Genomic DNA, 12,165 nt, shown 5'->3' with positions numbered 1-12,165 from the left:
CCCCCTTGACCTGTCTGTCCTCCCTGGACTGACCTATCCCCTCCCTAACTCCCCACCTACGCTCACCTTTACTGGCTCCATCCCCGCCTCTTCGACCTGTTTGTTTCCTCTCCACCTATCCTCTCCTCTATCCATCTTCTATCCGCCTCCCACTCTCTCCCTATTTATTTCAGAACCCCCTTCCCCTCCCCCATTTCTGATGAAGGGTCTAGGCCCAAAACGTCAGCCTCTCTGCTCCTATGATGCTGCTTGGCCTGCTGTGTTCATCCAGCCCTGCACCTTGTTGTCTCGGATTCACCAGCATCTGCAGTTCCTACTGTCTCAGGGTCCAGGTAGTTTATTGCTAGATTCCTTTTGAAGTTAGATCACCTCTATCCTCGTACAAGTCTAAACACACAGAATGACACAAACAGAAAGCGAAATTGCTTTGAAAACTCAGCCGGTTCAGCAGCATCTGTGGAGAGAAAGCAGAGTTAACCTTTCAGCTCCAGTGACTCTTCTTCAGAACTGATTGTAACAAAGCAAAGGTTGGTATATATACTGAAGATGGGGTGGGGGAAAGTGGGAGGTGTAAATGATAGGTGGAAGTAAAGCCCAAAGAGAGAACAGCACTGGGCAGACAGAGGAATGGATAAAGGTCAGCCTGGGGTAAATCAATAGCTGCTAATGGGGAACATTAATGGCTGACAATGAGTTGGTTGTGGTAGCAGTCCATGTTATTCTAAGGTCTGGTATGTGGGGGTTTGGAGAAGGACATGGGAAAGGCTACTCAGGCCCTAAAATTATTGACTAAAACAAAAATTGCTGGAAAAGCTCAGCAGGTATGGCAGCATCTGCAGAGCTTTTCCAGCAATTTCTGTTTTGGCTTCTAATTTACAGCATCCGCAGTTCTTTTGGTTTTTAACTAAAATTATTGAGCTCTATATTGATTCCAGAAGGCTGTAGAGTTCCCAAGCTCCTTGTTGCTTGATTTGTTCCTCTACATCCTTTGCACTTGTTGGTAATCAGTAGGCTACACCTAACAATCTAATTGCACTTTTTTTTGTTATTTAGCTCTATCCAAATTAATTCTGTTTGAATTCCCTGAGACATACTCTTTCTCCAGCACTGCAATGTTGTCCTTAACCAATACTGACACCCCTCCTCCTTTCCTTCCTTTTCTCAATACCTTGTCCCCAGAAATATCTAATATCTAGTTTTCCCCTTCATTGAGCCAGGTCTCTGTCACTGCCGCAGCATCACAGTTCCACATGGCAATCTGTGTCTGTAACTCCCCAGCCTCATTTACTACACTCTGTGCATTCACATAGCTGCATTGTAGTAACCCTGATGTAGAATTCATTACTTTCTCCTTTGCTCTGACTATTCTCTATACTGGTGCTACCTGTTGTATTTTGTGAACCTCTTGTCTAATATTTTTTCTTGGTTCTCACACTCGTGTCAAATTAGTTTAAAATCCACCCAATGGCACTAGCGGAAAGCCCCACAAGGAACTCAGTCCCAGGTCTGTTCAGGTATGACCTGTACTACAGCTTCTAAAGGTGGTATAAGTCAGTCTCAGAAATCTAAAGCCCTTCCTATCTTTCTGGCTAAGCATTTATCTGCCTTATCCTTCTATAGTTACTTGCATGTGACTGCAGGTAATCCAGAGATTACTGCATTTGAGGTCCCAGCTTGCTAACTTTCTACCTTGCTCCCTAAATTCAGATTGCAGGACCACACTGTCCCTAACCCAGCCATTGGTAGCAACATGGACCATGACTGCTAACTTTACACGCCTCCTTGCTCCCCCAGTGTCCTGCAGCCACTTTGTGACATCCTTGACCCTGACATCAGATAAACATACCGCCCGGGAGTCGTGACTATGGTGACAGAAATGTTCCCCTCACTAACGAATTCCGGCTCAGTTTTGCTCTTCTTCCTGTCCTTGTCAGCTGAATTGCTCATGGTGCCACAAAAGTGGCTCTGACTGCACTCTCTTGAGGAGTCAGCACCTCCTCAGTTTTTGGAAAGGAAAACCAATTTGTGGATGGGATGCCAGGGGATTCCTGCACAACCTCACTGTTTCTCATGGCCTGCCAGGCAGTCACCAGGTCCTTAAGATGCAGTGTGACTACCTTTCCGAATATGTAATCCACATAGCTCTTAGCGTTGTGAATGTGCCACAGTGTTTCCAGCCATCATTTGAGCTCCACAAACTCGGAGCTTGGGTTTCTGTATATGACAGCACATGTGATCACCTACAGTATCGTGGTAGGGTCTATGACTTGCCACATATCATGGGTACATACGTCAGGCTATATGTTCCACTTGACTGAGCTGTGCTGCCTTAACTTTATTTGCCTTATATTAACTTTATTCTGCTTTGGATCACTTATGTTGGGATACGGGCAGCAGAGACTTGTGCGAGAGCAGGTTTGCAGAGAAGGCCGGTCAGTGGAGCATTGAGGCTTAATATCATAACAGCTTAGGGCAGCTGATCTGACAGGCAGTGCACTCATATGAAACAAGGCTACAAAGTCTTAAGTTGCTGACATTCACATCTTGGTAACATTTCCATGAGCGAGAACTTTGCAGAGACCAGTAATTTGCAATGGGAGCCCTGGCACAGCATTCAGGAGCTTTAGGAGCCACATTCCAAATAAATGAAGCAGAAAAGTTTGAGGGGAAGTCAGTGTCAGCACTGTCTCAGCGTCCTGCTTTGACTTGCTCTCACGATACTTCACTAGATGTCTTAAGTAGAAGAAAAGCGAGGATGACACAAAAGAAAATGCAGGAGTTACTCAGCACATCAGGCAGTGTCTTTAGAGTGAGAGCCAGAGTTCCCCTTCACATTGACTGTGCCCAGGTGCTGCCTGACCTCCTGTGTATTTTCAGCACTTTCTGCTGTAAGTTCAGATTTCCAGCATTCATATTTCTTTACCTCTTAAATAAGGATGCTGTGGATAAGTAGTCCAACACTTTATAAATCTTTGCAATAATGCAGTACATGATGATTTGTAGTTCTGAAATTTTAAAAATCCTTTAAGAAATATTCAGTTGTTTAAATCGTTGCTGCCAGAATTTGTAAGAAACACATCTTTGGCAAGTTTAAATTCAAATGCATGAAATTGTTTGGAAATAGTTTTCAGTTTATCTTATAATTTGCTGCAGAGATCCCAGTTCAATATTCTTTCTCTTACCTCCTCTCACCTCTGCACCACCCCACCCCCCAAACCTACCCCCTCATTAGGGTTATAGGTTCAAGTCCCAATCCAGGATTTGAGCACAAAGTTTAAGACTGATTTTCTGGTGCGGTATTGGGGAATGCTGCACTGTTGGAAGTGGTCGTCTTTTGAGAGAAGATATTAAATCGAGGCCTCTCCTGCTCTGTTGAGTGGTGATAACCCTAACCCTATCCCATGACACTGTTTTGAAGAAGAGCGGAGAAGATATAGCTGGTGTTCTGGCCAATATTTATTCGTCAGTTAACATCATAAAAACAGATTGGCCCTTTGCCGCATGGGAACTTGCTTGCCTACCACATTTCCAACATTACAATGCTGACTATGCTGCATTGGTTGTATTTTGAGATATCCTGTATTTATGAAAGGTGCTATATACAGGTCAATACTTCTTTCTTTTAGGGCAATGATTGTCTTGTGAATTATAGAAATTGTCAGGGATATTTTTGTTCTTTAGGGGAAGGATTGTATAGTCTGTTTCCTTGATTCTCAATAGGCAGATATTCAAAGACTTAATGGAAAATGGTTAAACTATAATTCACTAATGCTGTGAATCTTTAATAGGACTTCAAAGATGATGTGAAGCGTTTTCAGATGATGTTCAGGCACTTGTCCAGCACAGACTTGTTTGTGGTTGCAGGGAATCATGATATTGGCTTCCATCATGAGTAAGTACACTTCATTCGATAATTCCAGCTTTGGCTGGTTAAGGCGCAACCATTGTGATCAGTCATTCCGCCTGTTGATTGACTGTGTATCAATTTGGAAATACTTCAACCAGGCATGCTAAATTTCTTAAGTTAGATCCAAGGGGTAAATGCCTCAAACCAATCTCAAATATTGTTATCTGAATGTAACTGCATCAGAAGATTTTAACCACCCACCACATTCCGTCTGCTCGTGTCTATCAGAAACAACTAAGCCTTTGACGATGACTGTCTCTTTGATGAGAAACTTGCTTACCTTTAAGTTTCTTCAAAAGCTCTAACTTTGTTTTCACTTATAGAAAATTATTTTGAGGTTTTCAAAAATTATATTTAACAAAAATACCATGGTATTCCCTGGAGGGAATCGTCTAGGGATTGGCTGCAAGAGTGAGAAGGATTAGAGTACCCCGAAAATTTCCAAATTTTTAACTCTTCAAATAAAACTTGAGCCTCAGAGGGTGAGAGGACGCTGTGATAACTAGAGGCAATTCACTGTGCATCTTCACATGTACAGGAGAGGCAATGGCCTAGTGGTATTATTGCTGGATTGTTAATCCAGAGACCCAGATAACATTCTGGGGACCCAGGTTCAAATCCCCCCACGGCAGATGATGGAATTTGAATTCAATAAAATATCTGGAATTAAGGATCTAAAGATGACCATGAGTCAATTGTCGGGAAAAACTCATCTGGTTCACTAATATCCTTTAGGGAAGGAAACTGCCATCCTTACCTGGCCTGGCCTACATGTGACTCCAGACCCACCGCAATGTGGTCGACTCTGAATTGCCCTCTGGGCAATTAGGGATGGGCAATAAATGCTGCCTAGCCAGCAACGCCCTCATCCTATGAATGAATAATAAAAAAAATGAATAAGGAAATCTTGGAAATAATACTCAGAATCTCAGCTTAGGGTGATCCAGTATGAATTGACATTAAACCTTAAAAACAATTTCGTTCGGAAAGTAAAGACTTGTTTGAGATATCCACAATATGTTGTTTAGTAGTGTAGGAAGAAGGAGAGGTCATTCAGCTCCTTGAACCTGTTCAAGCCTATTGATCATGGTTTTAACATTTTCAACTGACCCTCATTTTCAATAGAGTTTTGGATGAGAGAGTTCACCCAAACGCTTCACCCTTTGCATTAAAAGTTTCAACTTCTTGCTCTGGAATTGTCTCTAGAATTGGGTTGTCTGTCGATAATTTGGACCTGATCGAGCAAATGAGGAATTAAATTATATTTTATTTAATTGTAGTCAGTGTAAGATGCTATTGTTGGGAATCAGGGTAATAGGTATACACTGTTGCATTCTTTAAACATCTTAAGGAACCTCAATTTGAGCACCATTAGCCTTCTAACTACAAACCTGGTCTATGCAACCTGTCCTCATAATTTAACCCTTTAGTGCTGGATGTCGCTTTGATAAATCTGAGCTGCACACCTTCCAAGCCAGTACATCCACCCTGGGAGGTGTTACCTGGATTTAGTGCGGTTCTCGGTCAGGCTAATACCTGGGTGAATAATGATGTCCAAACTGCAGTGTTTGTTTTTATTCACTTGTGGGACATGCATTGCTGGCTGAGCCAGCATTTAGTGCCAGTCCCTAGTTGACCTTGAGAAGGTGGTGGTGAGCTGCCTTCTTGAATCGCTGCAGTCCATCTACTGCTGATAGACCCGCAATGATGTTAAAGAGAGAATTTCATGATCTTGATCCAGTGATAGTGAAAGAACCGCAACATATTTCCAAGTCAGGATGGTGAGTGGCTTGGAGGGGAATAACATGTATCTATTGTCCTTCTAGACGGAAATAGTGAGGCAGGAAGGTGCTGTCTAAGGATCTTTGGTGAATTTCTGCAGTGCATCTTGTAGGTGGTGCGCACTGCTGCTACTGAGCGTCGGTGGTGGAGGGAGCTTGTGAATGTGGTGCCAGTCAAATAAGTTGCTTTGTCCTGGATGGTATCAAAGCTTCTTGAGTGTTGTTGGAGCTGCACCCATCCAGGCAAGTGAGAATATTCCATCACATGCCTGACCTGTGCCTTATAGATGGTGGACAGGCTTTGGGGAGTTGAGACGTGTGTTATTCATTGCAGTATTCCTGGCTTCTGACCTGCTCTTATAGCAACTATTTATGTAGCTAAAAAAAACCCAAAAGAACTGCGGATGCTGTAAATCAGGAACAAAAATAAAGTTACTGGAAAAGCTCAGCAGGTTTGGCAGCATCTGTAAAGAAAAAAAAATCAGAGTTAATGTTTCGGGTCCGGGTTCTGAGGAAGGGTCACCGGACCCGAAACGTTAACTCTGATTTTTTTTTCTTCGTAGATGCTGCTAGACCTGCTGAGCTTTTCCAGCAACTGTTTCTGTTTGTTATTTATGTAGCTAGTCCAGTAAAGTTCTGGTCAGTGGTAACCCCTGGATGTTAATAACGGGGGATTCAGTAATGGCAACTCCATTGAATGTCAAGGGGCGTTGGTTAGATTGCCTTCAATAAGTGATGATCATTGACTGGCATCTCTGTGGCAAGAATATTACTTGTCTGGATATTGTCCAGATCTTGCTGTATTTGGGGTATGGGCTGCTTCAGTATCTGAGGAAGTGTGAATGGTGTTGAACTATGTGTGGCAAAACCAGGAATTGTGGTTTTTGAGAACAAAACTGCTGTAACGCCTCCTGACAGAATCCACCTCGGTTAAGATTGACGCTGCAGAGTCTAAACAGGAAGTGTAATTTATGATATTCAACTTAAATCTGTGTAGAAAGAGTGTAATACAAGAAAGAAATTAAAAGTAACAAAGTCAACACAGTGTGGAGCTGAAATAACACAGCAGGTCAAGCAGCATCAAAGAAGCATCAGAAGTGTTGAAGGGTCCTGACCTGAAACGTCTACTTTCCTGTTCCTCTGATGCTGCCTGGCCTGCTATGTTCCTCCAGCTCCACACTGTGTTATCTCTGACTCCAGCATCTGCGGTTCTTGCTATCTTTAAAAGTAACAAAGTTTAGTACGGGATGTAAATAACTATTTTAAAGACGTAATTCATTTTAAAAAGTTAAAAGCAGGAGTTTTTAATGCCAGAGAGGTTGTTTGGAATAGCTGAAACATATCATGCCATTGAAAGGTCAATGACAGTTGAATGGCCAAAGTGTACCTTTACCTGGTGTATTTCATGGATAAGTACACATGTTAGTTTCTGAGGTACCAGTATAAAAAATGCTCAGGGAGGACAACTTGTGGCATCAACTCCCTGATTCGCGCATTTGATTGTGTGTTGGCGATGGGATGTTGCTATCTCTAATAATGGTCAGTGCTGATAATCTCAGCATTTTCTTTTCCCACTGGGCCATTGTTCCAGAAGGTTCACACAAAACATTTATTCTGTTTGGAATTTGGGCCATTCTCATTCTCTGAGTTCATGCAAGAACTAAAGCTTCCCCCATCATAACTAAACCTAAAAAATCATGGCACCAAATTGTAGCGTGTTGTTTAGATTGACAGCCCATTTGAAGTTGAGGACTGTCACAGAAATATAAACTCAGGTACTGCAGAAAATTAAAAATCCTGTGGTATCTATACTTTGAGATGTTTGAAAATTTCAACAGGATTTTTAAAAAAAAAATTCATGGGATTAGGGTGTTGCTGGCTAGGCCAGCATTTATTGCCCAGAGGGTAATTAAGAGTTGGGTTCTGAGGAAGGACCACTCCACCTGAAATGTTAACTCTGATTTCTCTCCACAGATGCTGCCAGATATGCTGAGCTTTTCCAGCAATTTCTATTTTTGTCTCTGATTTATAGCATCCATAGTTCTTTTGTAGGCCAGACTGGGTAAGGACAGCAGATTATCTTCCCTAAAGGACATTAATGAACCAAATGGATTTTCCCTGACGGTAGTCAACATTAGACTAGCATTTTATTTCAATTTTTAAAAAAAATTGAATTCAAATTTCACTATCTGCCATTGTGGAATTTAGACCCAGATCATTAGCACATAATCACCTGGATTTCTGGTCCACTGACATTGTCACTACACCTCCCGCAGTTCAGGATGGGGTTAGAGGTAGACTGCTTTTTATATCTTGTAATCTGACGGGTTGAGGCACATTCTTGCAGCTTAGTTTCGATTCAATCAAGTCATTCCACAACATAATACCATTTCATGGATGAATTAATGGAATCTTATAACATGGTTATTATGGTGAGACATACAATAGAAACTATTTGTTCCAGTAAGACTGCGCAGGTATTTTTCTCTATATATGCCACTTAATGGGTTGGGGTTGGGGGGCGGGTGTCCAATTGTGTTTATTTGTGATCTGCAGAGCGTTGAAATCCATCCCTCCATTAACCTGTATTATCAATACTAACAGATCGGATTCAGGTTAATCCACTGGTGAGTACTACAACTGAAAACACTAAGACCTCAAACAGTACAAACAAACAAATAAATACACTGCAGCATTGAATCATTTTGGAATTGCCTGTCTTACCTTCTGCACTGCCTGATCATATCCATTAATGTGTCCCTTTTACAGGCAACTATCAAGTTCTTAGATTTGTGACAGAGAATTGCATTTAACCATCCTATATAAAGATTATTTTCTAAACTCTTCCTTTGTTGTTTTTATCTTAAACTTTTCTCTGCAGGTTGATGAGGAGACTCAATCTATCAGAGTCATAATCATTCCTGTTTTAGGTTACCCTTAATTCTTTGCAGCTTTAATGGAAAAGTCCCTAAATAATAATCTCTTCCTTCATCCCTAGTGCCATCTGTAATGCACCTTTCCCATAACTTTCTATAATGTGGCACCCAGAGATAAATAAGTTACTCTATTTTGAGCCAATGTAAGTTCTTTACAAGTTCACCTTTCCATCTGTTTTTAAGCTATTTCAGTTGACCTCTTGTGTGGCTTTACCCATTGGTCATAAGGAGACTATTTGGCCTATTGAGTCAATGCTGGCTCCGAGTAGAGCAGTATGGTCAGTCTTAATCTTGTGGCCCCGCTGTTTTATTTCTGTCAAGTATGCATTGTTTCCTTTTTAAATTATTTGTTGTCTATGCCTCCAGCCTCTTGGTAAAATGTGTAGCCAGTTTCTTATGACATTTAACTGCATCAGCCCCTGTTTGCTCTCCATGTTAACACAGCTGTGTAATAATATGCAGATTCAGTTATTCCATTTTAAAATAGCAATAAGGCCAATCTTGATACTGCTGCCAAATAAATTATGTAATACACATACAGGCACCTTCTGTCCTCCTTTGAACCCTGAGTACTGACAGCCTTTAGTGAAATCCTAAAAATGGTACAAAGCCCTTCGATTTGTCTCTAATAAATCGAAACTGTGTTGTAGTTTGGAATTGTAAAGTCTTACAAAGAACTTGGAAGTTTTTTTGTGTGATCTTCTGCACAATCTTACTCTCCAGAAATGTGATTCCCCCAACCCGTTGAAATGTATTGCAGCCTGAGTGCGGCTGTTTTTACTCAAGTTCTCCAGTAACCATTCAATCCAATGAATTCATTTCCTCCACTGCAGAATTCAGAAGCAGGGTGGAGCTTTACGTTCTCCAAATATGTTATTCATTTTGAATTTGTAATTTGCTCTTCTTCCTGTTTGACAACGAGCCCCACGTTATGAACTGGGAATAAGTGCAGCATACTGCACTTTGAGAGGTGTATTAGCTATGTGACAATACTGTCACTCATTTTGTCCTTGGTTTTTTTTTGAAAAGAGGTTGCAAAGGCACAGGCGCCAAACTGCCAACTGAATGCGGCTTAAGTAAGCAAAGTGTGAGGCCTTTAGTTTGTTTTTAAAGAAGTTGAAACAATGGAAAGCTCTCAAAGACCAGGCTTTCTAGTTTTTTTTTAGCATTGCCAGTCAGAAACTGTTTGGGGTCTCAGAAGAGCTGGGAGCTTCAGTGAATGATTCCTAGCTGCTACTTTATCTGAAATCGCTCTTGATGTTGTTTCCTCCTGGATTGGAGAACTGCATGTAAGAATCTGTGTCTGAATTTGCCTTTTTGCCAAGGGGTGTGTTTATGGGATGTTGCTATATTGGAACAGTTAATTTGTAGCAGGTACTGTATCTACTATTCGGTTAAGTTTTCTAATAGTTAAGATTTTCTAAATTCTTCTTTCCTTTGTTTGTATTTTAACTACAGTGTTTAAATAAATTCTGTTTTGTTTAACGTCGAGTAGTTTGACCAGTCATATCACACCTGGAATCTGCATTTCACATCTACCTTTAAAATAAGAAAAGTTAGTGTCTGGACTGCCCTCTTAAGCCATTTTGAGGGGGGTCTGGTCTGGTCCACAACAAACTGGGGGCTCGTCCAGGATCGGGATCTATAATTCCAAGTTTGGTTAATGATTGCTGGACTCAAAGGTGACAATTGGTAGGTGTTAGTGTCTTTTGTTTAAGAGTATTGAATTCGGTTGATTTAAACAGGGTGTGCTTTGTGTAGTAATGGCTCTTTCGGACACCAAGAATTTTCTGGGGGTGGAATAAGTGACTTTGGGGGTTTTACAAAACGTGAGCAATGCAAAGCTATTGGAATTGGCAGACAAGCTGGAGTTGGGGTCGCCCAGGTCTGTGAGGAAAGGGGAGGTAATTGCAGCAATAGCTTCATATTTTAAATTATCAGAAATGCCATTGAAATCTTTGGAAGTGGCTAAAATTCAATTGTAAATGAAGCAGCTTGAATTAGAGGCAAAAGAAAACGAAAGAATAGTCCTGGCAGAACATAGGAGGTATGGTTAGTAAGTTTGCAGATGACCATAAAATTTGAGCTGTAGTGGACAGTGAAGAAGGTTACCTCAGAGTACAATGGGATCTTGATCAGATGGGCCAATGGTCCGAGGAGTGATAGATGGAGTTTAATTTGAATAAATGTGAGGTGCTGCATTTTGGAAAGGCAAACCAGGGCAGGACTTATACATTTAACGGTAGGGTCCTGGGGAGTGTTGCTGAACAAAGAGACCTTGGAGAGCAGGTTCATCATTCCTTGAAAGTGGAGTTGCAGGTATATAGGATAGTGATGATGGCATTTGGTACGCTTGCCTTTATTGGTCAGTGCATTGAGTATAGGAGTTGGGAGGTCATGTTGCAGCTATACAGGACATTGGTTAGAGCACTTTTGGAATACTAGAATCTGGTGTCCCTGCTATAGGAAGGATGTTGTGAAACTTGAATTCAGAAAAGACTTACAAGGATGTTGCCAGGATTGGAGGGTTTGATCAGGCAGAGGCTGAATAGGCTGGGGCTATTTTCCCTGGAGCGTCGGAGGCTGAGGGGTGACCTTATAGAGGTTTATAAAATCATGAGGGGAACGGATAGGGTGAATAGACAAGATCTTTTCTCTGGGGTGGGTGAGTGCAAAACTAGAGGGCATAGGTTTAAGGTGAGAGGGGAAAGATTTAAAAGGGACCTAAGGGGAAACTTTTTAATGCAGAGTGCAGTGTGTGTAAGGAGTGAGCTGCAGAAGAGGTGGTGGAGGCTGGTACAATTATACAACATTTAAAAGGCATCTTGATGAGTATATGAATAGGAAGGGTTTAGGGCCAAATACTGGCAAATGGGACTAGATTTATCTAGGATATCTGGTTGGCATGGACAAGTTGGACCAAAGGGTCTGGTTCCATGCTGCACATCTCAATGACTCTATGACTGTTAAGTTTGGACTATTGATATTGAATGTGGGAGAGTCAAGACATAGCTGTGAAAGATTTCTTTCTTTAATGATATTCTTGTGACAGTAACTGCTGTAAGGACTTATTTGTATTCATTTTGTAATTACCTGAATTTTTTAAGTGATAAATACTCTCTTTTAACACTGCTTTGTTAATTTTTATTGTGAGGATATTTTAGCTTGAAAAACACTTGTTGAACTTTTTTAGTAAAACTGAGTCATTTAATTTTTTAACTTCCTTTTTTCAGAATGGACTGGTATAAACTGCAGAGGTTTGAGGGAGTGTTTAACTTCACTTCTGCAAAAGTGGTGACTAGAAAAGGAATAAAGTAAGTGAATTCTGTTTTTACTCACTCTAAAGGGAACTTCACACGTGTTTCCTGCCTCTTGGTGCTTTGAAAGATTTAAGAAGGAGTCGGTACTCCAATGGGAAACTGAGGGGGCTGATGGGGGAACACGGTCCCAATTTGACTTGCTATGAGATAACACAGTGTGGAGCTGGAGGAACATGGCAGGCCAGACAGCGTCAGAGAAGCAGGAAAGTTGATATTTCAGA

At 41.3% G+C, this 12,165-nt stretch overlaps 1 protein-coding gene across 2 annotated transcripts in view; it reads left to right on the top strand.

Moving 5' to 3' along the window:
* The window catches only part of mppe1 (metallophosphoesterase 1), a 69,711-nt gene that overhangs the window by 12,689 nt on the left and 44,857 nt on the right, over positions 1 to 12,165 (top strand). For both annotated transcript variants that reach the window (XM_048595903.1, XM_020509709.2), the window contains exons 3-4: positions 3,789 to 3,892; positions 11,858 to 11,938. In XM_048595903.1, the coding sequence (XP_048451860.1) occupies positions 3,789 to 3,892; positions 11,858 to 11,938 (185 nt within the window). The remainder of the gene's footprint in view (positions 1 to 3,788; positions 3,893 to 11,857; positions 11,939 to 12,165) is intronic.

This window comes from Rhincodon typus, chromosome 4 (genome assembly GCF_021869965.1).
Source record: "Rhincodon typus isolate 14 chromosome 4, sRhiTyp1.1, whole genome shotgun sequence".
Classification (NCBI taxonomy): Eukaryota; Metazoa; Chordata; class Chondrichthyes; order Orectolobiformes; family Rhincodontidae; genus Rhincodon; species Rhincodon typus.
This window is presented reverse-complemented; position numbering and strand designations above follow the sequence as displayed.